The 25,862-nt window shown below is 43.1% G+C and overlaps 1 protein-coding gene across 2 annotated transcripts in view; it reads left to right on the top strand.

Moving 5' to 3' along the window:
* UBE4B (ubiquitination factor E4B) overlaps positions 1–25,862 on the top strand; it is a 114,953-nt gene that overhangs the window by 68,741 nt on the left and 20,350 nt on the right. Inside the window, exons 7-21 of one of the 2 annotated variants that reach the window (XM_089656914.1) lie at positions 2,184–2,558; positions 5,624–5,737; positions 9,107–9,233; positions 9,850–9,950; positions 10,034–10,148; positions 11,507–11,590; positions 13,108–13,164; positions 13,719–13,835; positions 15,095–15,193; positions 15,667–15,780; positions 15,854–16,052; positions 16,842–16,980; positions 20,257–20,356; positions 23,536–23,663; positions 23,830–23,928. In XM_089656914.1, coding sequence (XP_089513040.1) covers positions 2,184–2,558; positions 5,624–5,737; positions 9,107–9,233; positions 9,850–9,950; positions 10,034–10,148; positions 11,507–11,590; positions 13,108–13,164; positions 13,719–13,835; positions 15,095–15,193; positions 15,667–15,780; positions 15,854–16,052; positions 16,842–16,980; positions 20,257–20,356; positions 23,536–23,663; positions 23,830–23,928 — 1,968 coding nt within the window. The remainder of the gene's footprint in view (positions 1–2,183; positions 2,559–5,623; positions 5,738–9,106; positions 9,234–9,849; positions 9,951–10,033; positions 10,149–11,506; positions 11,591–13,107; positions 13,165–13,718; positions 13,836–15,094; positions 15,194–15,666; positions 15,781–15,853; positions 16,053–16,841; positions 16,981–20,256; positions 20,357–23,535; positions 23,664–23,829; positions 23,929–25,862) is intronic. The other variant, XM_089656915.1, reaches the window with a different exon arrangement.

The raw sequence follows: 25,862 nt of genomic DNA, 5'->3' as shown, positions 1-25,862 counted from the left end.
CTAGGCATGGAAGGGAGGGGAGAGGTACATATAAAACTTAAAGCGGAAGTTCAGTCAAAATCTCACTAAGACCAAACCTACTCCCACCCCCATTCTCCCATTCTATCTAACCCTGTAAAGAATAGATATGTCTACTTACCTATTCAGAAGCCACGCCACTCTGGTCCCAGGATCAGCTGTCAACACCAGCCTCAGTGTAAAGGACGGGCAGCCTATGGGTGGTGATATCTCCCTGGCATTTGCAGCTGTTGGCCACCTCTCCTCTACATAGAATCCACCGTTGGAGAGATCATGTGCCCGGACCGGAGTGGCTTAAGAATAGGTAAGTATAGACATTTTTTTTCTTTACTAGAATAGATAGAATAGGCCTAGAAATGGGGCTGAGAGTAGGTTTAGCCTTTGTTAGGTTTTGACTTAAATTCTACTTACAGGTACATTTTACACCTACTTAGTAGTTAATGATTTGTTAAGGGGAAGAGGTCTGGACTGGATAAGCAGACCTTGCATTGTTGAGGAAAAAACCATTCCTGTCTTGGTCATCAGTGTACATTGCAGGGATTTTTAACAAACTTTGTTGCAGATTACTACCTTTTGTTATTCAGAAGAAATAACTGTTTGTGTCCATGTGTAGAGTGAATCTGTATGAGAGAGGTTTCATCATTATCAATCAGCTCCTTGCTCTGGCAAGGCTCTGAGGAAAATTGCTGGGTCTGCATCCCTTTAGAGAAGATTTCCCTTTGGAAGTATCTCACCAAAAATTACATTGTTTCAGGGAATGACAAAAATCTGACTTGTATCGTTAGTGCAGACTTTAGGGAAAATCAGTGAGCCAATCAGACAAGATGGAAAGAACATTTCTGGGGGGTGTTCTGTACAATAACATTCAATTACAATATGACTTGTCACAATTTCATGTATGTGTGTATGTATATGTGTGTGTATGTATGTGTGTATATGTGTGTGTATGTATGTGTGTATGTATGTATATGCGTGTGTATGTGTGTATGTATGTGTGTGTGTGTGTGTGTATATATATATATATATATATATATGTATGTGTGTATATATGTGTGTGTATGTGTATATATATATTATTATTATATAGGATTTATATAGCGCCAACAGTTTTGCAGCGCTTTACAAAATGAAGGTAGACATTACAATAACAATACAATTTGGTACAAGAGAAAACTGAGGACCCTGCTCGTTAGAGCTTACTATATGTATATATGTGTGTGTGTGTGTGTGTGTGTATGTGTGTATATATATATATATATATATATATATATATATATGTGTGTGTGTGTTTGATATTTCTTCCTCACACAAAAGCGCAGTTACCCTTTAAGCAAGTGCAGGAATCCTACTCCATGCTGCCTTTTTAATATTGCTATTCTGGCTGAGTGTCTGATGCTAAGCAGGGCTCTGTTACTAGTAAAGTTTAAAGTTTCATGCTCTGGGGCCTTATCCAGGATCATGAAATTGGGATGTGCCAAGGAGCAGGTGTGACCATAAAATTCCCTTAACTTGCAGGGATTTTCTCTCACTTCCTGTTTTGGCTATGGGACAGGAAGTGAAGGTAAATCTCCACAGTGGGACTCAGATGGCGAAACAAAAATCTAACGGGTTATAACCCTCCTGTACTCTATCCAAAATGGAAAAAATTTTTTTGCCTGTACTACTTTCAAGCAGCTTAGGCTGCAATACTTCTATTCAATCCAGAGCTGTCCACTGCAGCGCCTCTTTTTCACCACAAGATGTCTTCGGTCTTCTGGGTTGAAGGAGACCCAGCATTGTTCAGCCTGGAAAACATTGGACACGCTATGAGCACAAGGCATAATGGGCCTGCCCTTTGAGCATGGCACCCTGCATTTCTTGTGTAAGGTTGTGGAAGCCGCACAGACACCTTGTCTGTCCTATCACTGTGCATCACCGAGGACTAGAGAGTGTGACCCTGGGGCATCACACAACTGGCCTGAAAAGTGTGTGTGCTTTGTTGTGATGGGTGTGTGTTTTTGTCATGGTGTGTGTGTGTATTTTTGTCGTGGTGTGTGTGTCTATCAGATTGGTATATAAAGTTGTGCGTTTTTAACTGTCGTAAAAATATTTTTTTTATGTGAGTTTAACTTTTTTTTTTTTTTTTTGTTGCTCTTTATCCTTGATATTTTCTTTCTCTAATCCAGTCTGTATGGAACTAGTCCGGTTCTTACCACCAGTCTGGCCGCTGCTGCCCGTATGGCTTCTCCTTCCACCATTCCAGTTTCTAGCACTCCATCAAGCAGCACTGGGCGAGCCGTGCCCATTAGTCCACATATCACACAAAGCGGCCCATCCATAGTTCACACCTCATCTGCTCGCTATCGTCCCTACACAGTAACGCATTCAGGACCACTGCCTATTCCTACCAGTCCTCGGACAGTCAATTTTCCTCCCATGCATCTGTCACCAAGCCCACGTGCCCTTCCCAGCAGCCCTCGGGCAATACCTGGCGGTTCACCCACACAGAGGCCTCTGTTATCTCCTAGAATTTCCCCAAGACAAAGTCGGATGCCACTTAGGTATTCCCTCTGTGCGGTTTGATCATGCATGACCTGTGCATCCCTTACATGACTGACTGCTTTGAGGAGTGTGTGTGTGTTATCTCCTAACGCTAAGCCTGCCCCCTGGTGATCATTAGCAGGTATAACTGGTTAACTTCTGCATGGATAGATATTGAATAAATACTTTTGTTGAGCTTGCTTAAACCACAATTATAGACAAAATGTTTGTACTTGGGTCTAGATAGTGGGAACCGCTTAGAACCTCTGTCAGGTTTTATATTGTTTGTGTCCACAATGGGAACCTTTACACTTCGGGGGGGGGGGTTTGCGAAAACATCTGCGCACAGCATCTGGTGCAGCTGTGCATTGCAACCAATCGGCTTTTAACTTCAGCTTGTCCAATTAAACTTTGACAATAAAACTTAGAAGGTGATTGGTTACTATGCAGAGCTGCACCAGATTATGTGTGCGCCAGCTTTCCTTGTCAGCACTGTTTGTGTTGAGGGGTGAATCATGCAAATTTCTTTCTTGCAACCTGTTGGTACAGGAAAGAAATTCGCACTGTCTGTGGCCTGCCTTACACTAACTGTTCTTAAAAATATTCCTTCCCACCCCCACCTATTCTGCCTACCCTGTGTGTGTTTTAAAAAAAAAAAGTCAATTTTTTTTCGATCTTGTCATGAGTCTGCAGCTCTGACACCCCTGTGTCAGTGTACAGCAGCTGCATGGGAGAGGAGGGAGCACTGACAGCAGCTGAGCTCTGGGAGCCTGTGGTTGGACAGCACAACTTTCAGAATTCCTAGGTGTTGTCGAGCACTCCACGAGACAGGGCAACCAGAGCTGCAGGGTCACGTGACTGGACCCCCTGAAAAAAGGTAAATTTACAGATCTTTTCTAAACAGGGTAGGAAGGATTGGGGGGGGGGGGATTTTCAAGAATGGCTAGTGTTAGGCCTAAATCCACTTTAAATTCCTTAAATGCTCAGAGGTGCTGATTTAAAGTGTTACTAACCCACAACAGTACGATCAGTCTGTAGATGCAGTAAAGCATGCTTGTTATACTCACTGTGGCACCTAAGGGGTTAATCCTCATTGTATAAAAACAATGTTTGATCCTGTCTTCTCTGATCTTCCCCTTCTACTGTCCCCAATCCATCTCCTGATAAAACAGAGCCTTGGGCACAAGCTGCACATGTTCAGTTTAGTGTGTATTGCTAGAGTTTTTTTTTTTTTTTTCTTCTTGGGAGTGCTCATGTGATCAACACAGGGCCAATGGGCACTGTCTAGACAGAGGGTTAGGGGTCATGCAGTCTTCTAGGACTATCGGGGGAGAATGAAAACTCCTCCTACAGGCATTAACCAGTGCTCTGCTGGACACTGATAGAAGTCACAAGACTGCTCTAATCTGATGAGAAAGGGTATTTAGCAGTTTATATTTACTAAAATAATAGCATTTCCATGTACTGTGGGAGACCAGATATAGTTAATGCAAGGTCCGTGGTTTAGTAACACTCAGGGGCGGACTGACCATTTGGAAACTCGGGCACTACCCGAGGGCCTGGGGTCAGTAGGGGGCCCCATGAGATGCCCCTGGTACCTTTTTCATAGGCTTTTTTGAGTTTGGGCAAGGACACAGGGCCCCCATGATCCCCTATTGCCCGGAGGCCCCATGAGTTGTCAGTCCACCCCTGGCAACACTTTAAGAGTCTCTTATTTATCAGCTGTAATATAAAATTCTGAAATATGTTTAAAGCGGACTTTCCGAAAAATGAAAACAAAGAGACGGGCTGCAGATCTATAATGACCTGATCTAAAGCTCATTTGAGTATGAAGAAGATAAAAAAAAAAAGAAGAGCACAAGCTTGGAGTTTGACTAGAGGTGAGATAATATCACAGGGTCCCGGGTTTAGTAACACTTTAAGTCTTTCTGTTGGTAATTGGTGCTCTGAGTTCTTTCAAGTGCCGTTTTTTTTTTTTTCGTTTTTGAGAATGCAGCATATCCATTCCTCGTAGACCAGTGACATCACTGAAAATGCATCCTTTCCATTCATTAGTGGCCAAGGACCATTTCTTGGGGACTGGTGACATCACTTAGAATGCAGCCTATTTCCTACAGACCAGGAACATCACTTCCTCCATTCTTAATAGCCAGCCTTTCCTCCTTAAAGCGGAGCTCCACCCAAAAGGGGAAGTTCCGCTTTAAGGACTGCTCCCCCGCTCCCCACTAAGGAATGACACCTTTTGGGGGGCGGGGGGGAGCAGGTACCTGAATTTGACAGGTACCCACTCCCACTTCCGGTCCGATCGCCAGGGGTAGGCAACCTGAGAGTCTCAGGATTACAAGTTCCATCATGCCTCTGCAAGTCATAGCTGTAACTGTCATTTTTGTAATCTTTGTAATGCCTCATGGGAAATATAGTTCCACAACAGCTAGAGAGCTGCAGGTTGCCTACCCCTTTCCTAGGCGATCAGAAGTGGAAAGTGTCCTCCCTCCCTACCTCTAGTCTTTTGGGACATGTGACAGGTCCCAGAAGACTACAGGACCATTCATGAAGCGCAGCGCTACTCGCGCATGCGCAGTGGATACCCGGCGGTGAAGCTGCAAGCTGTCACCGCCGGGTGCCCACACTGAAGATGCCGGCCTCCTGGAATACAGGACAGCTGGTGAAATGAGCTGCGGGGGACACACCGCAGGACCGAGGGACAGGTAAGTGGCTGGTTTTTAAGTCAGCAGCTACAGTTTTTGTAGCTGCTGACTTTTATTTTTTGACAGGGTGAGTGGAACTTTAATGTCTTACATTTATGGCAGTTGGATAATTCCAGAAGCCCAGTATTAGCTATTAGGTTTAGATAACTTCTAGAAAAACATCTGTTGACTATTTTGCGCAGTTTGTTTTAGTGACTTTGTATGCTTGACTTCTTACCAGTTGTAATGGCTCCTCGGCTTTGTGTTCACCTTTAGTCCTATATAGAGGATAAAGCCTTACTCTGAATTGAACAGCATGCAATGTGGTTAAGCTGAGTGTGTGTCCAGATGGCCTGTTCTCTCACCCTTTCTTTACCTGTGTGTTTACATCATGCCAGTGCGTACGACAGTCCGCTGTCCCTCCTCTTCCTCTCCCATGCTGAGGAGGCCGAGGACAGCAGTGATGATGACAGCAATGAAGAGGATTTTTCTAGTGTGCAGTTTGGGTCCAGGTACAGATCAGTATGGCATGCTCGAGTGTCCGCGCACTCACTAACAATCACAGATACCAGTTGCTGTGTTTGGCCAGGGCATTGTGGCATTCTCTTTCATAATTAGAAGTAATCTGTAGAGGTAAATATGTTTTGGGGCAAAAAGCAAAACTCCCGTTTATTCAGAGTGTGGCCGTCTAGTACATTTAACCTGAAAAAAAAAAGTATATTTTGCTGCTTACACATGTGTTAGCTGCATACATTTTCTTTTTTCAAACAACATTCCATTTATTTTCGCTTGGTGATCCTGTGAATAACTCACTTCTGGCCCTGGGTGGCTACACTCATTTTTCCATTGTATCCATGGAGGGAGTCATGGTTGTAACCCAGGCTGGATTTGTAAAAATGTTATCCTCTATTTGTCTCTTTTACATGGAAGGTGGAAGGAATAGTAATTTACAGAAGGAAGGATAACATTAGTACTTTCAATTCAGGTCACAGGAAGTGACAAGGATGCTGCATTTTTGGCAAGATCAACAGGTATTTGCTGAAAATGTTCTTAGCGTGATAAAAATAGTGTAGCAACAACAGCGAAGGACCAGTAAGCAGCAGTGTATTAAAAGTAAGTTCTTGGGTTTAGATATCCTTTTAAAAGCCTGCGTCTCATTGACTATTAGAGGCAGCTATCTGTAGCCTGAGCCTCTATCTGAAATTATTGACTTGTGGAGGTTTCTAACTTAAACTTCTTCAATTAAAACCTCGAAGCTGATTGGTTACTATGGAGGGCTGCACCAGATTCTGTGAGTTCCCATTATTAGTAAATCTACCTCAATTGGTATCTATAGCAGCATCTCCCCTAGCAGCCAGTTTGTTTCAGCAATACTGCCTGTAAGAGCCAAGGTTTGCCATAGCATACGGATGTTATTGACCCAGTTATAGGAGTTATTGGAAAGTGTTTAACTCTCATGAATATTTGGTTAACCAGGTAGTGGTTTCCATGTCACGTGAATGCAATACCATTGTGGGTAAAAGAACTGGTAGCTTACAAAATTCCACTTTATGGGCCTGTATCACCCTGCCTCCTTGGAAGGCGCTATATTCAATTATACATCACATAATCCCATATTCATCAATGAATAGGTGACAAATTCTGAATTGCTTCACCTGGGCAGTCTGCTGATAGTGCTATATAACCAAAATATTGTTGATGCTTTTCAAGTTAGCTTGGGCAAAGGGTTTTCTTAATATTTTAAATAATATATGGCTTAATAGGTGCTAAATGAAATGCTTGTACGATAGACCAGGGTTTCCAAACATTCTCCTTCAGATTTTAGGGGGGGGGTAGACTGTGGCCAGTGGGAGCAGAAAATACCCTGACATCAGTGGGGAGTATACAATGCCTCACTATTGTTTTTAGTGGAAGGAATAGTGCCCCATCGTTGGTGTCAGTGGGAGGAATAGTGCCCCATCATTGGTGTCAGTGGGAGGAATAGTGCCCCATCATTGGTGTCAGTGGGAGGAATAGTGCCCCATCGTTGGTGTCAGTGGGAGGAATAGTGCCCCATCATTGGTGTCAGTGGGAGGAATAGTGCCCCATCATTGGTGTCAGTGGGAGGAATAGTGCCCCATCATTGGTGTCAGTGGGAGGAATAGTGTCCCATCATTGGTATCAGTGGGAGAAGTAGTGCCCCATCATTGGTATCAGTGGGAGGAATAGTGCCCCATCGTTGGTGTCAGTGGGAGGAATAGTGCCCCATCATTGGTAGCAGTGGGAGGAATGGTGCCCCATCATTGGTAGCAGTGGGAGGAATGGTGCCCCATCATTGGTGTCAGTGGGAGGAATAGTGCCCCATCATTGGTGTCAGTGGGAGGAATAGTGCCCCATCATTGGTGTCAGTGGGAGGAATAGTGCCCCATCATTGGTGTCAGTGGGAGGAATAGTGCCCCATCATTGGTGTCAGTGGGAGGAATAGTGCCCCATCATTGGTGTCAGTGGGAGGAATAGTGCCCCATCATTGGTGTCAGTGGGAGGAATAGTGCCCCATCATTGGTGTCAGTGGGAGGAATAGTGCCCCATCATTGGTGTCAGTGGGAGGAATAGTGCCCCATCATTGGTGTCAGTGGGAGGAATAGTGCCCCATCATTGGTGTCAGTGGGAGGAATAGTGCCCCATCATTGGTGTCAGTGGGAGGAATAGTGCCCCATCATTGGTGTCAGTGGGAGGAATAGTGCCCCATTGTTGGTGTCAGTGGGAGGAATAGTGCCCCATTGTTGGTATCATTGGAAAGAATAGTACCCCAGTAACAGACTAACATTTAGCACTGTGCTTGGTTACCTATACTGGGTATAATGGCTGCTGCTGAAAAAACTGGCTGCCTGGCTGTCTCTGGCTTTATTATTTTAAAGGATAAATTGACTTTTTGGAACATTTTACATGTTCCACTCATATTTAGGGTGGAGCATGTAACATGTTTCAGCAGCTGCAAGCTCCTCCCCCTCTGCAACAGTGAGAAGGGGATTTTCTCTCCACGTCCGCTGTCAACATTTGAAAATAACGCGGTCATGAAGGGCTCTACTTGTACGGCCGTGTGATTCATTCAGCTTCCTGTGAATGCGGCTGATAGATTGGAGCTATGAATGGAATGTGAGGTCGCTGATGAGCAGCCTCGTAGTTCATTCACAAGCCCTGCAGCTTGTAAAGAGTCTGCCTATATGAAGGTACGAGCTGAAAGCTGTAGGGCTTGTCCGCAGGAGTCTGGCATTGCACCCCTGATCCACTGGTCACGGGTGAAATGCTTTTCAGGCTCCTTAGGGGAAAAAATAATAAATGCACCTATTTTTCCTGCAAAAATATATGCATTAATTATTATTTTTTTCCCATAAAGGGGTACTTATCCTTTAGGATGCTGAAGGGAAACGCACATGGATCAGGACAACCAGGGTGAAATCAGAACTAACTAGATCCAGATTAGTGACTCTGAAACTACTACAGCTAACTGATCAGTATGACCGCCAGGGAGCTGACATTTTCAGATGGAGAATTTAACAAGGGGGCTTCCATACGTTTCACTACAGCTTTGCTTTAAATCCATCAGGGTGGATTTCACATTATCTTTTAGTTTCCTATACTGATCTGGAGCTCTGCCTTCTGAAATGTGATGAAATTAGAAGTTACAACGCTTTCATTCAGTTGCTTTTTAGACTTGTGCTGCTAATATTGACTAGAACAATATGATTTTCTGCCTGTGTTTTGGTGACTAACAGTGTGAAGGTGTGAGAATCACTCATGTTCATTGTCCGCTCAGTGTGAGCTCCCTTGGTGCCCATGATGGAATGGAGGATTCTGGGAAGTTGGGGATAACCTGAAGGTATATTTGTTCTGTTTTATAGTGGAACTAGCAGTACGGAGTCGTGCGGTGATCACTTCACAATTGAAGCTTGCAAAGAGACAGAGATGCTTAACTACCTCATTGAATGCTTTGACAGAGTGGGAATAGAGGAGAGGAAAGCACCAAAGGTGAGCCCCTATTCCAAGCCAGACAAGTGTTCTACAAATAAAATGGTAATCGGGAAAAACAAATGTATGTATGCCCAGAGTCCACAGCTGGTTGTACTGGTTGTCCCTCATTTCTGTGCTGTCTTTTTAAGATGTAGCCAATTGTGATTAAAGCTGTGAAAATAACTGTGATGGGAGTCACTTTGGGTGGGGGGCCCATGGAACACCACTCACTCCCCAAGTGGTTGCATCCCATTGTTCTATTGTGTGTCTTGCTTGGGAGCGAACTATTCTTGGATGTATGTGTTTATGGGTATTGTCTTGGAGGGGGGTGTCTCCAGCAGCCCTCCCTCCTGATGGGACTGTCTGCTGGTGTGTCTCGTTACTAAATGTAGATTGACCCGCCCTGTGACATTATGCAGGGAGGGGGGTTGTTCCCTTGAATGTATATATCTTGTATCTGTGTTAAAATAAAGTAGTCTACTCTGGTTTTACTTCAAGACTGGAGGTGTCTTGTCTTGTATTGTCATCGGTGGTGTCGGTGTTCGGACGGGGAAGTGGGAGTCTAACGGAAGTACCCAAGCGCAGTCTGGGGACATTTCAGTTACAGTAACTATGGCTCTGTTCTCCCCTGCAGATGTGCAGCCAGCCAGATGTGAGTCAACTCCTGAGCAACATTCGGTCCCAGTGTATCTGCCATGCTGCGCTGGTGTTACAGGGAGCGCTCACCCAGCCAAGGTAAATGCTGCAATCAGCGGGTTTGGTTTTATTCGTGAACCTTTCCTCAGGCTAGACATTAACTGACATCCTCGTTGGTGCAGGTCTGTACAGCAGCCGTCTCTCCTGGTGCCATATATGCTCTGTAGGAATCTACCCTTTGGGTTTATTCAGGAACTTGTGAGGACGACCTATCAGGACGATGAAGTGTTCAGACAGGTAAGAGTACTGCCGGGTCATACGAGATCACAGCCATCCTAGATTGTAAGCTCTAATGAGACGGGCCCTCTGTTTCCTCTTGTAACAAATTGAATTGTAAATGTAATGTCTACCTTTATTTTGTAAAGCGCTGCACAAAGTGTTGGCGCTATATAAATCCTGTATAATAATAGTAATCATAATGACCGGTCATTCGGTACCTTTTTCATTCTACCAGTGTAAGGGCTTGTGTCCATGACATCCGTTGAAGACACTTTTGAGATCATTCAGAATTTGACAGGTGCAATTGACCTCCTTCTGACCTGCATTTGACTGACCTTAAGTGGGTTTTGCATGCCCCTAGATTTGTGTTGCTATGCAGACCCCACTTGAAGTGAACAAAAGTTCTTCAACAGAGGCCCCAAATATCAGATACTATAGAGATAAAGCTTAGGAATGTAGAAAGAAAAATAAATATACAACATTATATATATATATATATATAATATATATGCACTTCTATGCTTTTATTATGTTTTGGAGCTTGCTGAAATCATTGTCTTGGTAAAGACAGAGACTGTTCCAGGATTGGACTGGCACCAGGTCACATGATCAGTTGTAGGGCAGTGGTTATGTTGGGAGGATCACTCCTCCTGCTGAATCTCTGACTGGCCTGTTTTGCCTGAGGGCCAGTTCACACTTGCGTTTGGGGGCGGGGGTGTTGTTGGGGTTAAGTCCCTGGTCACACTGGATGCTAATTGGCATGCCAAGTTGCATCCTATTGTCCGCAATTACAGCGGCCATATCAGTGCGGCTCTGACTTGGTCAGAACTGCACTGATTTCTAAAGTAGTACATGCACGACTTTTGGTGCGATTTGCATAGACTTTGAAATCCTGCAACGTACAGTGAATTTGCACGATTTCAAAGTTGAGTTTGGTGTGACCAGGGTGTAAAACCTCCGCAGCAAAACCATCCTTTCACTAATCCCACCACACCCACCCACCCCAACTACTACCCCCTTTAGCTGCAGAGACGGCACCTGGGAGTGATGCTTTGCTTCGCGGCTGTGGGAAAAATTACACCCTCTGTTGCAAGTGAATGGGGCCCTTCTGGAAGTACCTCATAATCGCGTGCAATGCACATGGTTGCGGTACAGTATTGAAAATAATCAAGGGGTCGAAGCAGGTGGTGAGGAGGTGATACCATGCCTACCCACTGCCTGTGGAATGCTCTATAAAGAGAGCGATCTAAACAAGGAATCCTTTCTGGCAATTTAGGACTATATTTAAATAAATTTCTTGTGCCCAGAGTATAGCTTTAGTTAATGATGACCCTAATTTGCTTTCTGTTAAAACATTACCTGTGTTTCTTCCACAGATATTTATTCCAATTCTGCAAGGTTTGGCTCTAGCTGCTAAAGACTGTTCTCTGGACAGTGATAACTTCAAATATCCACTAATGGTGAGATGTTCTTGCTGCCTGTCATGAATAGGCAGAAATGCGTAAAAGGAAACTAGCCCCAATCCCCATAATGATGCATCACAATAATTACAAGCATAAAACACACAAGAAGGGGATAACCACATTGGGTTTCACTCTTATAATTTGTATTTATCTTGCAATAGCACATTCTATTCAGTACATTTATTGATATTTAGTTATTTTACTGCTGTATTATGTTGTGTGTTGTTTGTGTTTCTTATTTTTGTAAGAGGTGATTGTAGCCGTATTAGTGCATTTGCGACAGAAACAATTGAGTACCGACGTGATACTTTTTTTTTTATTTGCACTAACATACAATTTTGAGGACAAGCTTTCGGGGTGTGTCCCCTTTTTCAAGGTCCCAGCAGTACTATTACAATGTTTTAGCACCAGAAACAATTGAGTACTGTTCGTGATACTTTTTTTTATTTGCACTAACATACAATTTTGAGGACAAGCTTTCGGGGAATGTCCCCTTCTTCAAGGTCTAAGCAGTACTACTACCTTGCTTAGACCTTGAAGAAGGGGAGATTCCCTGAAAGCTTGTCCTCAAAATTGTATGTTAGTGCAAATAAAAGAAGTATCACGGACAGTACTCCATTGTTTCTGTCACAAATGCACTAATACGGCTACAATCAACTCAAACAATGTTTTAGCAGAATGTTAGAAGAGATGTGGGGGATGAGAGAAAAAAAAAAAAAGCTGAAAGAAACACAAGCCTAGGGTTAGACTAGAGATAAGACACAGCAAAGCAAAAGCAAAGACTGGGGAGGGAGAACAACACAAACAGAGGGAGTCATAAAACTGTTGGATAATGATTGAGGAATCCCATGTCCAAATTAAGGCCCTTATCTCTTGTGTCAAATAGAATTATCATACTTAGTTCAAAAGTTTTTATTTCCTGAATGGATTTGAAATTTCCTTTAAGAACTAAAACATTGAGGTCTTCCATAATGTGGTCTAGTTGTGCGAAATGGTGTCCCACAGCTGTGCAAAAGTCAGCCAGAGGGAGCTGGAAAATGCCATCTACTATAAAAAAACTGGATTATGATCCGACCCAGGACTTTACAAAGCAATTAAAAGGTCTCATTAAAACACTTCCAGCCCACCTACATTCAGAATTTATAATTGCGATTCCGGATCATCCAGAAATTGGGGACTTCTACATGCTGCCCAAAATCCACAAGCCGTTTCCAGATCATGGGTTGTTCAACATTAGTAGGATAACCGCTTTTTTGTTTTGGTTTTTTTTTTTTTTTTGTAGCAGAGAAATATAACACAGGGATATAGAAATATAGAAGTCTTCCAGAATTCCAGGATAAACTGCTGTGATTAGTGAAAAATAGGTTCAATCTTATGCTATTCTGACCTTGGTAAACTGGCACTGAATCACTGCATTTTGTACTTGGCTGTTATGTTTTGTGTCTTTTTGAATATTTGAGGCAGACAGTATGCAAAACCTACCACAAGATAACCTTTCTTTATTGTTCTTGCAGGCGTTAGGTGAGCTCTGTGAGATTAAATTTGGAAAAACTCATCCTGTATGCTCTTTGGTAAGCTGTTCTGTTTATATTATTTATGGCTTGTCCACAAGTGAGGTCAATGTGACTTTTGTGATGTGTATGATAATGAATCCAAATGAGTGGCAGTGTGTCCACTGTGTGCAACCCGTAACATGCAACAGCTTTTCTTTAGTGTTTTTAAGTGTCGTGAATATGCTGTTCTAATAACGTGTATATACAATCTCTGCAATGCATGCAATTCTCCATGTTGTCCCTTAAAAAATGCTGCAAATATAAATACTTGTTGATCTTTTGGAAATTGTATGCTCCTAACTTTCCTTTTTGGGCTGCAACACAGTGCCTCTGCTGCACTGAAATCTCAAGCAGTGTTGTAAGCCCTGATAAGTTTTACACTGGACTTCAGGGAACCTCCCTTTATGTTTTGGAAATGAGCAGCAAAGGTGCTAGAATTTCTACTTGTGTGGAAAACGTAGAAATTCTGGAAAAAAAAATGGTTGTAATTCCCTTTTATTGCTTTATCCTCAATTTTATTTAAACCTGCTTCTCTTCCAAGGTGTAACATTGATGTATTTTGCCAATTCCAGATATCATCTTTGCCCCTTTGGTTGCCCAAATCTTTGAGTCCAGCCACTGGCCGAGAACTGCAGCGTCTATCTTACCTAGGATCCTTCTTCAGCCTTTCTGTGTTTGCAGAGGACGATGTAAGTATTTTCTGAGTGTTCTGTTACTTTGCAATTCGGATAGAATTGTGTCAGAAAAAGGACGTGTCTGTCTGTCCCAGTAACTAATCAGGTTTTTCTTTTTGTGTGTTCTTGAAATTTTAAGTTAATTGGTTTGGTTGTTATGAGTGGGACCTACTAGAGATAGGTACGTGTACCCCAGGAGTGATGAGCAGTAAGGCAGCAGCTTGTCACTTGTAGCACTGGCTCCCATCTTTGCTTCCTGGGTATTTTTTTTTTTTTTATCCAATAAAGATTTGAGCATCGAAAAACATAGACAAAAGCATGGGTTGTATCGATACAACAGTTTGCTAGAAGCATCTAGCCTTATAACAAGTGTAAGTCAGACAAAAAGAAAAAAAAAAAAAAAACTTGGCGTGGAAGTTGAACACAGAAGAATGAGGGGGCAGACCCCAAACAACAACTTAGAGAACTAAGAGGAGGATGTGAATCTAGAAGGACAAAAAATAAACAGGTTTTGAGTATCTATGGTCATAAGAACCTATTGTCAATATCGTGCGTAGATTCATGATAGACCAGAACATGGAATCATTGACATTAGAGAACATTTTTGAGAACGGTGGATGTGGAGAAATTACACTGAGGTATGTTGATTGATAATGTGATTCTAGGTCGGGTATGAAAATGTTTTGTTTTTAGCATGCCGGAAGCACTGTCCCAGCAAAAGAAAGGGAAAAGAGAGAGACAGAAGAAAAAAAATGGGGGGGGGGGGGGGGGGGGAGAGAGAGAGAGGGAGGAGGGAAGAGGTAGGGAAGGAGGGAAGAGTAGGGAAGGCAGGGGGCTTCCTGAGTATTTGGCCTGATAGACTGATGCTCCACTAGTGCAGGTGATCCCTTCCTTTATTGTTCTCCCTGAAAAACGGGGAGCATTGGTTGGGTCTTATTAGGATTTTCCTAATAGGAATTACTGTTCATTATACTGAACAAGAAATGTCATTCTCTCCTCCCAGGGGCACCTTAATAACTCATCTTTTTTCCAAATATTCTAATAATATTCCAATAATATTCCAATGTCAGAAATGCTCATTCTCTCCTCCCAGGGGCACCTTAATAACTCATCTCTTTTCCAAATATTACACAAGGCTGGGGAATTACTTGCGGGGTTGCACTGTTCATTTTCAGACTTGCCTATTTGTTCTCGTAGACACTTGTGCTGGGGTTTGGTTCAATTTCAGCTAGATCTAAGAAATAATTTTGCTTTGTATTTTGTTTTTCTTGCAGAGTAAAGTTGTGGAGAAGTACTTCTCGGGCCCAGCAATTACGCTAGAGAATACCAGAGTTGTCAGCCAGTCTCTACAGCATTACTTGGAGTCTGCGCGGGTACGTTTCACACTATTAGATTCACTTCTCTTTTATTTACCCAGAGAGCCTATAGTCACATGACTGGGTACTAGGAGCATGGTGGATGTAGCCTTGAGAAGAGGTGAGCTGTAATATCCAGTGTACATTTTGAAAGTCACAGTGTGGTGCTAATAAATATCTTTTGATGAACTTGTATACCCAAAACCTTTTTTTCCTTTATTTTAACCTTTACTTAAAAAACTAGTGACAGTCATAACAGTCACCAGAACATATTATGGGCATAGCAGAGACACCGATAGCAGGAAGAAAAAAAGGACAGGTTTTAACCATCCTCTGCTCTTTACAAAAAAAAAAAAGCTTTTAGATACTTTATTATCGAACTGAAAAGTGCTTCCCATTTATGCTCTTGTCTGTGCACTGATAAAAAGAGAGCCTTAAACACCCTTTTATTGTGCTTTTAGTAACACTTTAAACCCAAACTTTGTTTGCAGCAAGAATTGTTTAAAATTCTGCACAGCATCTTACTGAATGGAGAGACCAGAGAGGCTGCCTTAAGCTACATGGCTGCCATTGTCACCAGCAACATGAAGAAGGCTCAGCTGCAGGTATGGTTCACTCCATTGCATTCCTGCCTAGATCATGGCTAAATTCTTAGTTTTCTCTCCTTGTTTCCTACAGACAGATGACCGTCTTGTGTCCACAGATGGCTTCATGCTGAACTTCCTTTGGGTGTTGCAGCAGCTCAGTACTAAGATTAAGCTTGAGACTGTGGATCCCATGTATATTTTTCATCCCAGATGTCGCATAGCACTGCCCAATGATGAAACCCGCATCAAAGCTACCATGGAGGAAGTGACCAGCTGGATGGCGGAACTGAGTGAGGGTTTAGGAGTCCTTTCTTTCATCATTGCATTGTCAAAGTATACTTGAAGCCTCACAAAGGGTCAGACTGTAGTTTGGGTTTTGTCAGCCAAAAGTGCTGGCAAAATATAGAAAATCTGCTGTTTACTCAGTTGTGACAAGGTAACATGCTGATGGAGGGGAGAGAGTAACAGATGGGCTCATTAGTCTACTACTTCTTTCACTGTCCAGTCGCAGACTTAGGGAGGGACAAGACCTATAAGTGCTAACTGCAACATAGAAAAATCAGCTCTTCTGCTCTCCCAGATAAGGCTGAGCACCCAACACATGGCAGAGCTACATACAGGCAAAATATTGGCTGATTCATAGAAACCGGCTGATATGTGGTCCGTGTGTACACCCGCCTGTTTAAGAGATGCCACCCGAACAGCCGGCTTCTGTCAAACGGGCATGCTGAAAAACCGGCATCCAATCAGAGCTGGCAGGGGTGGTGCAGTCCTCCTGTCAGAACACAATATCTCAGCGGGGGGATATCGCTGTACTAACATCGCATTGTTAGTACAGCGAGCTTCTTCTGTGCTCCATTTTTTTTTTTTTTTTTTTTTTTTAGCCTGCTGGGTTGAACGAAAAAAAAAAATGAAAGTGCGTACCCAGCTTAATTCTCAGGACTGCATGAACAGAAATACAAATCATTTGACAGATACCAGTTCCTTCTATGTGTATGTCATGTGTATTTAGCTATTTACCTGGAGTTCAGCTTTAATAATTTGTCTTTTTTTTTTTAAATTCATTTAAAACTTTCTAGGCCAAGATTCATCTGCATTTCCCGATCCCAAGTTTCCAACAGAATGTTTCTTCCTGACATTACATGCTCATCACCTTGCCATCTTACCGAGTTGCCGGCGTTATATCCGTCGCCTCAGAGCAATCCGAGAGCTGAACAGGTGGGTGACCTCTGCCTGCACCTTAACAAGCATGCGTAGTTTGTAGAAAGAAAGGATTTCTGAAAGTGCGCAGATAATTGGCTCACTGTTTACAATGTGAGGTTAAAGTATGCAGGGTGGCATTCTTGACAATGTTTTTAGGTTAACTGCCCTTTCTTTGGCATAGGAGTTGGTAATTTAAGGTTTTTTTTGGGATGCAGCATTTCTGATTACAGCATCGAGACAAATCTTGTGGTTTAGTGAAAATCAAACCACTCTCATGGTGGGGAGGAGCCCATGTGCAGACTCCCAATTGGCTGAATTTCTCCTTTAAAGTGAACTTGTGGCCAGGGTATGAGCATGCAGATATTTACAATTTGCTTAAGCATCAAATGATCTTTAACCCCCCTGGCGGTATTCCTGAGTGTAGCTCGGGGTAAAGTTTCAGCACCACAAGCGGTAACCCTGAGCTACACTCGGTATTACCCTGCAGCGTTGCTCCTGGATCCCTTATTCACTTACCTTGTCCTTCGCTCCCGCGATGTCCCCCCTGGAGCGTCCCCGGCCATGTCCTCTGGCCGATGCCGGCATCCGTCTTCCAGGTTCCAGTCCCTGCGAGCGTCGGGACGTACGGGGGCCGGAACTGGCGGCAAATGTAAAAATTTTAAAAAGTGACATTCACTAATACACTAGAATCACATAGTAAAACATTACTGTATCAAACCATTTCACATACATCACATAAGTGATGATTTAGTCAAATTCAGAGCCATCATATACTCTCTGCCTATGTTATCTCAAAGAGACCATAAAGCCCTCTTCGTTCTGAACTTTGACTACAAGTTCATTTGTTCCTATGCTGTGACTAAGAAGACAATGGGAGTGAGTTATTCCTAAGAATTACAGGCCTACAATAAAATATCGACATATTTCCATGCAAAAATATGTACCGCTTTGAGCACAGAAATACTGACATCATACCGCTAGGGAGGCTACAAGAAGACTTCACTGACCCCTGTAGCTGCAGGCCCTGTGAATTCAAATCCTTTCAGGTTAACAGCAAGTTATTCAAGTCATTCACTCAGCAACTTACAGGGGTTAGACAAAAATATGGAAACACTACATGATTTGCAGGTGTGACAGTGACTACATGTTTCGCGTTGAAAGCAGAAGTGATGTAACATTATTTTGCTTCCGCTTTGTGATGAGACACCTAGCTAACAGGTGGGAAGCCTCACTTTTGTCATTCACTGCGTGCGCTGCTAGTAATACGGAGTCATGTCAGAGCTTACTGAGCTTCAAAGAGGGAAAATTGTTGATGCCGCTTGTCTGGTGCCTCTGTGACTGAAGTAGTCAATTTATTTGCCGTGTTGTGAGGTACAGTATCAAAGGTTTTGACGGGATATACAGTTTCTGAGAAAACGTTGTCTGATGAGTATAAGCGTGGTCGACATGGTCAACTGACCGAACGAGAAAAAAGGACATTGCTCAGAATTGTGACCAGAACAAGAAGCAAACTCCTGCAAAAGTGACTGCAGGGCTCAATCTCAGTCTTCCGAGGTCTGTGTCCACAAAAACTGTGCAGAGGGAACTCCATTCATGGTGCCACACCACTAGTGACCGATATGAATACTCAGAAGAGGAGAGAGTGGTGCTGCACCCATAAATCATGGACTATCAACCAATGGAAGACTGTAATATGGTCCGAAGAATCGAGCTTCACACTGTTCCCAACCACAAGAACGTCCCAAACTTACGACCAGGACTGTCTTGTGCCAACAGTAAAGCATGGTGGTGGAGCATTCATCGTTTGGGCAGCCATGTCTTGGTATTCTGCAGGCCCCAGTCACTGCCAGCAACTATGTACAACTTTTGGCAGACGTTGTGCACCCCATGGTGCAGACATTGTTTCCCGAAGACAGAGCCATTTACCAAGACGATAATGCTCCGATTCACATAGCTGATGTTGACAAATTGTGGTTTGATGAGCATGCAGATGAAGTTTCGCCGTTTCCCTAGGCACTGCAGTCGCTGGACCTCAATTGTTGTTATACAGGATTTATATAGCGCAAACAGTTTGCTCAGCACTTTACAATATACAATACAATACAAGATGGTTAAGAGGGCTCTGGTAATATTAGTTTACAATCTCATAGGGTGGGGCAAGTGACACAAAAGCTTACAACTGTGGTTGATGAGCTGATAGAAGGGATAAAAGTTTTTTGTTGTGTGCGTTTGTTTTTATTTGTTTTTGTTTTTTTTAGTAATGTGTAAAAAAAAATTTGTTTTGTTATTTTAAAGAGATTTTTTCGAAAAATTAAGACCTTTTGGAAGATAAAGGTTTAGTTGGAGGCTTGATAGGCTTCCCCGAAGAGATGAGTTTTCATGGATTGCTTAAAGGCAGCCAGAGTAGGGAATAGCCAGAAAGATTGAGGTAGAGAGTTCCGGAGAATGGGGGGAGGCTCTGGCGAAGTCCTGCAGATGAGCCTGGGAGGAGGAGACAAGGGCACTTGAGAGCAGGAGGTCATGAGAGGGACGGTTTGGGTGATATTTGGAGACAAGATTGGTGATGTAGCTTGGGGCAGAGTTGTGACCTCAATATCATAGAGACACTATGGTCCATTTTGGAGAAGAAAATTCAGACTCGTTTTCCTCCTCTGGCATCATCTCTGCAAGACCTGGAATGATTTTTGCATGAAGAAGTAGTATCAGATTCCATTAGCCACCATCCAAGGTTTTATTTGTCGATTTCCAGGATAATTTAGGCTTTCTTGGATTCCAGAGGCGGTTCAACACCATATTCAGTAACTATTTTGTTCTTTTATCCGGTGTTTCCATAATTTTGTCCATCCCCTGTACCTTCCCCATTCCAGCAGTGACTTAGCAACTCTGCTCACCCTGCCCCCTTCTCCCAGCAGTGACTCGGCAGCAATTCATTGGTAGTTGAGTACATAATGCTTCGGGTGGATCTGAGGAGTTAATACGCTGCTCTGTCATTGCAGGCGCCAGCCTAGCAACTGGCATTTTTAGAATGAGAGGTCATCTTCTTGTTTTGTGTCACCTCAGTTTTCATATAAACGAATATTTGCGGCTTTTCCTTCTTCCTGGAGTTGACAAAAGTGTTATGTAGTCCTCTTGAATGTCCTAGTTTTCTTTAGCTGTATTGTGATGTTCTGAATAATACGCTTTGTGAGGGAACATGCATACCCCGCTGGCGGCCTTCAATGTGAATGGATTCTTTTGTTTTGTATGACATCTTACATCCCCTCTAATTCCTCTCTTCTTCACCAACTGCAGGACAGTGGAAGAGCTAAAGAACAATGAAAGTCAGTGGAAGGACTCCCCATTGGCCACCAGGCACAGAGAAATGCTCAAACGTTTTAAAACGCAACTTAAGGTTTGTCCCACGCTCAGGACAGCGTATTGCTATAGACATCCACAGTGTTTTTAACCACTTCAAGTCCGGACACTTTCACCCCCTTCCTGTCCAGGCCAATTTACAGCTTTCAGCGCTATCACACTTTGAATGACAATTGCGCGGTCATGCAACACTGTATCAATATAAATTTTTTTAGCATTTTTTTGAGATAAAGATTTATTTTGGTGGTATTTATTCACCACTGGGATTTTTTTTTTTTTGTTATATAAATGAAAAAGTCCAAAAATGTTGAAAAAGTGTTTCTTATAAAATTTTGCAAATAAATAATATTTCATCATACATCTTGGCCAAAATTTATTCAGTTATCTTTTTAGTAAAAAAAAATAACCCAAATTGCTTTATAACCAAAAATTAATTTTTTAAAACTTTTTTACATTTTTATTTAAAATTTTTATATTTGTTTTTTCAATTATTTTTACATACTGTCACCCTAGCAGTACAGTGTCACCATGGTACTGCTTTTTTTTTTTTTACCATTTTTTTTTTTTTTACACTGACTGCTTTTACGCCCATATAGGCTGTAAAAGCAATCATTTCTCCTCCTCTCTGACTGCATTCTTGCAGCCATTAAGAAATACTGTGTGAGTTGTGATTGGACACAGCTTGTCACATGGTACAAGGCTGTTGTGAATGGCCTTGTACCATGTGACCTCTGTGATCATTCACAGATTTCACACGTAGTAAGCAATGATGTCACAAGTGACATCTTGCTTACTACTCTGCATGTGGTCACTGATTGGCCAATCGGTGATCACATGATCAGGACCTCGCACAGAGGTCCTGTGCGACGATTGGTGTTCCACTGTGTCTGGAGGACACAGCGGGCACCGTATCGCAGTGCTGCACGCTCTCAGGGAGCGCGTACAAGTAGGGGGCGGGGAGGTTGTTTATAAACGGCCACCCGCCCCTGCACTGCCACCGTCCGGCCGTTTATATACAATGGCCGGACGGGAGGTGGTTAAGTTGGATTCACTTTCCTAAAGTACACTGTTATCCACTCTTGTGACTTTTAAGCCAACAAGCTTCCACTAGTTTTTGAAAAAATTAGAAATCCAGAACGGTCAGTTGTTTAACTGTCACTTATAAGGGGACTGAAGACTGCAGAAAGAAGCTGCTCCCTCTCACAAGGCAATATCCCGTAAGGCAGTGGTGCCATTGTTCCCGTATATTGTTAGATCCTTTCACTGATGGAGGGAAGGAGAGGAGCGCAAACGTTTTAATTTATTAGGCTATAAACTTACAAATATGTTCTAATTGTACAGTGGGAGTAGTGATGACAGTATTCATTTTATATATCGATTATGTTCACATCAGCCCCTCCCTCAAGGAGCGTACAATCTAAGGTCCCTAACTCACATTCATACATACACATACTAGGGACAATTTGGACAGGAGCCAATTAACCTACCAGCATGCCTTTGGAATGAGGGAGGAAACCCACGCAGGCACAGGGTGAACATGTAAACTCTAGGCAGGTTATGCCGTGGTTGGAATTCAAACCAACAACCCTGTTATTTCCAAGTGGAAGTGCTAGCGACTGTGCTGCCCATAGTTACTTTTTTTTTTTTCCTTGGCTGCCTAAGACAAATTGTGTTTTAAATAGAAAAAACAAAGCCACAGTCCCTCCCCCAATTACATCAGAGTGCATTATAATGCATACATGGCACATGTATGCATGGTAATCTTACAAGCAACCTATTAAATTTAACAAAACATGGGAACAATGGATCAACTACAGCTTAGATTAGTCAAGATGCAAAGTTCGACTTGAAAAAGTAATAATGTAATGTTCACTTGAGCTTGGTTGTCCCCTGAGACCCCCACTCTGCCTTTACATTACTTTATCTACTTTGTCTCTTACTGTTCACTTTTTTAAAATTTTGATAAAATCCGATTCAGGTACAGCACAGTTGACCTAGAAATGCATATACCGTATACAAGAACAGTTATAGAATCAAATTATTAAAGCGGAACTTCACCCAATATTATTATTATTATACAGTATTTATAACGCACCAATAGTTCGCTCAGCACTGTACATTACAAAGGGGGACAGAACATGTGACAGAACAATACCAATGCAATGCAAAACATGAGGGGATTGAGGGCCCTGCTCTTTCGAGCTTACAATCTAGGAGATACCCAATAGGGGAAGTTCCGCTTATATACATTCCCCCAATAGGGGAAGTTCCACTAATATACATTCCCCCAATAGGGGAAGTTCCACTAATATACATTCCCCCAATAGGGGAAGTTCCACTAATATACATTCCCCCAATAGGGGAAGTTCCACTAATATACATTCCCCCAATAGGGGAAGTTCCACTAATATACATTCCCCCAATAGGGGAAGTTCCGCTTATATACATTCCCCCAATAGGGGAAGTTCCGCTTATATACATTCCCCCAATAGGGGAAGTTCCGCTTATATACATTCCCCCAATAGGGGAAGTTCCACTAATATACATTCCCCCAATAGGGGAAGTTCCGCTTATATACATTCCCCCAATAGGGGAAGTTCCGCTTATATACATTCCCCCAATAGGGGAAGTTCCACTAATATACATTCCCCCAATAGGGGAAGTTCCACTAATATACATTCCCCCAATAGGGGAAGTTCCGCTTATATACATTCCCCCAATAGGGGAAGTTCCGCTTATATACATTCCCCCCCGCCATATTTGAGAACGGTGCGCTACAGTGATCTGAGCCGGAAGTCTGCCCCCCTCATTCAGAAGGTCCCAGAAGACCATGGAACCACTCACAAAGTGCAGTGCACTTCACGCATGCGTACTATGAAACCGGCTGTCCCTTACTGAAGATGCTAGCACCTGCACCCGATTAAAGAATCCTCTTGTGTGAGGACATTGCTGGATCTCTGGACAGGTAATGGTCCTTCTAATAAAAGGCAGCAGCTACAGTATTTGTAGCTGTTGATTTTTTGGGGGGGAGCCTGGAGCTCTGCTTTTAAACATTTTGAGTAATGTGTGTTTATGAAAACAAAGTATACTGAATTTGTAAATCTCAGACTAAACTTGCTCCTTTGGTCTGTAATGTATAGTTAAAAAAAAAAAAAAAAAAAAAGTTTATTGAAACAGACGTAGAAAGTAAAGCCTAAATTCCTTTCTTTTTTGCAGAAACTAGTACGATGTAAGGCCTGTGCTGATGCTGGCCTATTAGATGAGAACTTCCTAAGAAGATGCCTCAGCTTTTATGGAATGGTCATCCAACTCCTCCTACGCATGATGGATCCTGCTTACCCAAGGTGAGCTTCCAGTTGTTAGGGGTCTACAGCCATCCCAGCAATGTAATTTCTCCTGTCATTTAGGGGAATGTGTTTTTAATGGCTGCTAGTAGTGAAATTCTGTGCATTGCTATGTCTGAAATCGAAGTAATTGATTCTGACTGTGTGCTTTCTCTTCCGGTGACAGTATAACGCTGCCTTTAAATCCAGACATTCCCAAGATGTTTGCTGCACTGCCTGAATTCTATGTAGAAGACGTAGCTGAGTTCTTATTTTTTATTGTGCAGTAAGTACACAACTTTAATTTTGGTGCTCTCTGCTAAAATGTCAAACATCTGCAAATACATGAGGAGTCTAGAAATAATATTTTCTTTTATCAAGGTTTAAAACGCCAAGCAGTTGATCTGATACTGCATCTTTCCCCCGCCTCCTCTAAGACCGAGAACTGAGCGATCAAAGACCATTGATCGCTCAGTTTTCAGTCTTCAGTTAGCAGAGAGACAGTGACTCTCGGTCACAGCTCTCTGCCCCACCAATGCTCACTGGAGCTCCTGGTTGCTGAGTGGGAGGGAATGGCTGGCTAAACGGTGTGCTGACAGGCTGAGCCAGCTGCTGGTCCAGGCATCTAGGTGGAGCCTGATATTAAAGTCGGGATTTCTCCATAGTCTGGACCAGCTGCATGATGTCAGCAACAGCGGACTTTAGCCCACTATTGGCTGAATAGGGATCACAGGAGTGGAGAACTAAGTGCACTCCTGTGTCCCACAGAATTGGGGCCAAAAGAGCTTAGGCCATACTTTTCCTTTTAAAAACACGTCAAGGCAAAAAAAAAACAAAAAAAACATATGCAGTACATCTCTGCAATATCTGGAAATTTTTCCATGATTGATTCCTTTAAACATTTGGCAAGGGCAGAAAAGTACCTGTTAATCTGCCAGAAATGCATTCACTTCTTAACTAGACTCCAATCTGTCCTTCCAACCCCAAGTCCAATCGCTAACAAACTCACGCAGACTCCACCTCCGCAACATCTCCAAAATACACCCATTCCTAACCCCGGAAACTACTAAGCAACTCATCCACTCCCTCATCATATCACGACTCGATTACTCCAACTCCCTCCTCACTGGCCTGCCTCGCCGCTGGCTATCCCCGCTTCAGTCGATCCTGAATACGGCGACCAGACTCATCCACCTTACCAACCGCTCCGTTTCCGCCACCCCCCTCTGCCAATCCCTCCACTGGCTTCCGATTGCCCAACGGATCAAATTCAAAATCCTAACACTGACGTACAAAGCTGTACATAACTCTGCCCCAAACTACCGACCTAATATCCAAGTACCGCCCAACACGCACACTCCGCTCCTCACAAGACCTCCTTCTCTCTAGTTCCCTGGTCTCCTCCTCCCATGCCCGCCTCCAGGACTTCCCAGGGCATCACCCATCCTCTGGAACTCCCTACCCCAATCCATCACACTATCACCTACTCTCCTCTCCTTTAGGCGCACCCTGAAAACCCACCTCTTCAGGGAAGCCTACCCCGCCCTCTATTTGCCGATCTCCTCCACTCCTTCTACCACTCCATCCCCCACAGCTATCTCCTCCTGTGCCACCATCCCCTCCCTCCTAGATTGTAAGCTCCAAGGAGCAGGGCCCTTGAACCCCTCGTGTATCACATTGTATTGTTATTGTATTGTCTCCCATTGTAATGTACAGCGCTGAGCAAACTGTTGGCACTATATAAATACTGTATAATAATAATAACTTTCTCTTGTGGGCTGACGGCACACTGCATGTTTGTGGACTAAGTGGTGTCAGCCCTGCCTGGTGTTTTTTGCTAAATTACTCAACCACTCCCACTGTCTTCTTAGTCGCAGCATAGGAACAAATTGACTTATAGTCAAAGTTCAGAACCATGAGGGCTTTATGGTCTCTTTGAGATAACATAGGCAGAGAGTATATGATGGCTCTGAATTTGACTAGATCATCAGTTATTTTTGCACTTATGAAACCTATAACGAAATGCTTCCTATTGTATGTTTGACATACCAAAAAAGAAGCAAATAAGAGAAGTTCATTGTTAAGGTTTACATACACTTTTAAGTGCATTGAAAGCCACCCCATGACAAAAATGGGGAGTCCATGTCCATAGCAGGGGGAGACAGATGGCAATAAATAGCTGACAGAGGTTCTAACCCAGCAATGGGCAAACTGCGGGCC

The sequence above is a fragment of the Staurois parvus genome, unplaced genomic scaffold (genome assembly GCF_062004578.1).
Source record: "Staurois parvus isolate SC_StPar_1 unplaced genomic scaffold, SC_StPar_1.0 ptg000949l, whole genome shotgun sequence".
NCBI classification, from domain to species: domain Eukaryota; kingdom Metazoa; phylum Chordata; class Amphibia; order Anura; family Ranidae; genus Staurois; species Staurois parvus.
Note: the sequence above shows the minus strand (reverse complement) of the source record. Positions and strands in the feature narration are given on the sequence as shown.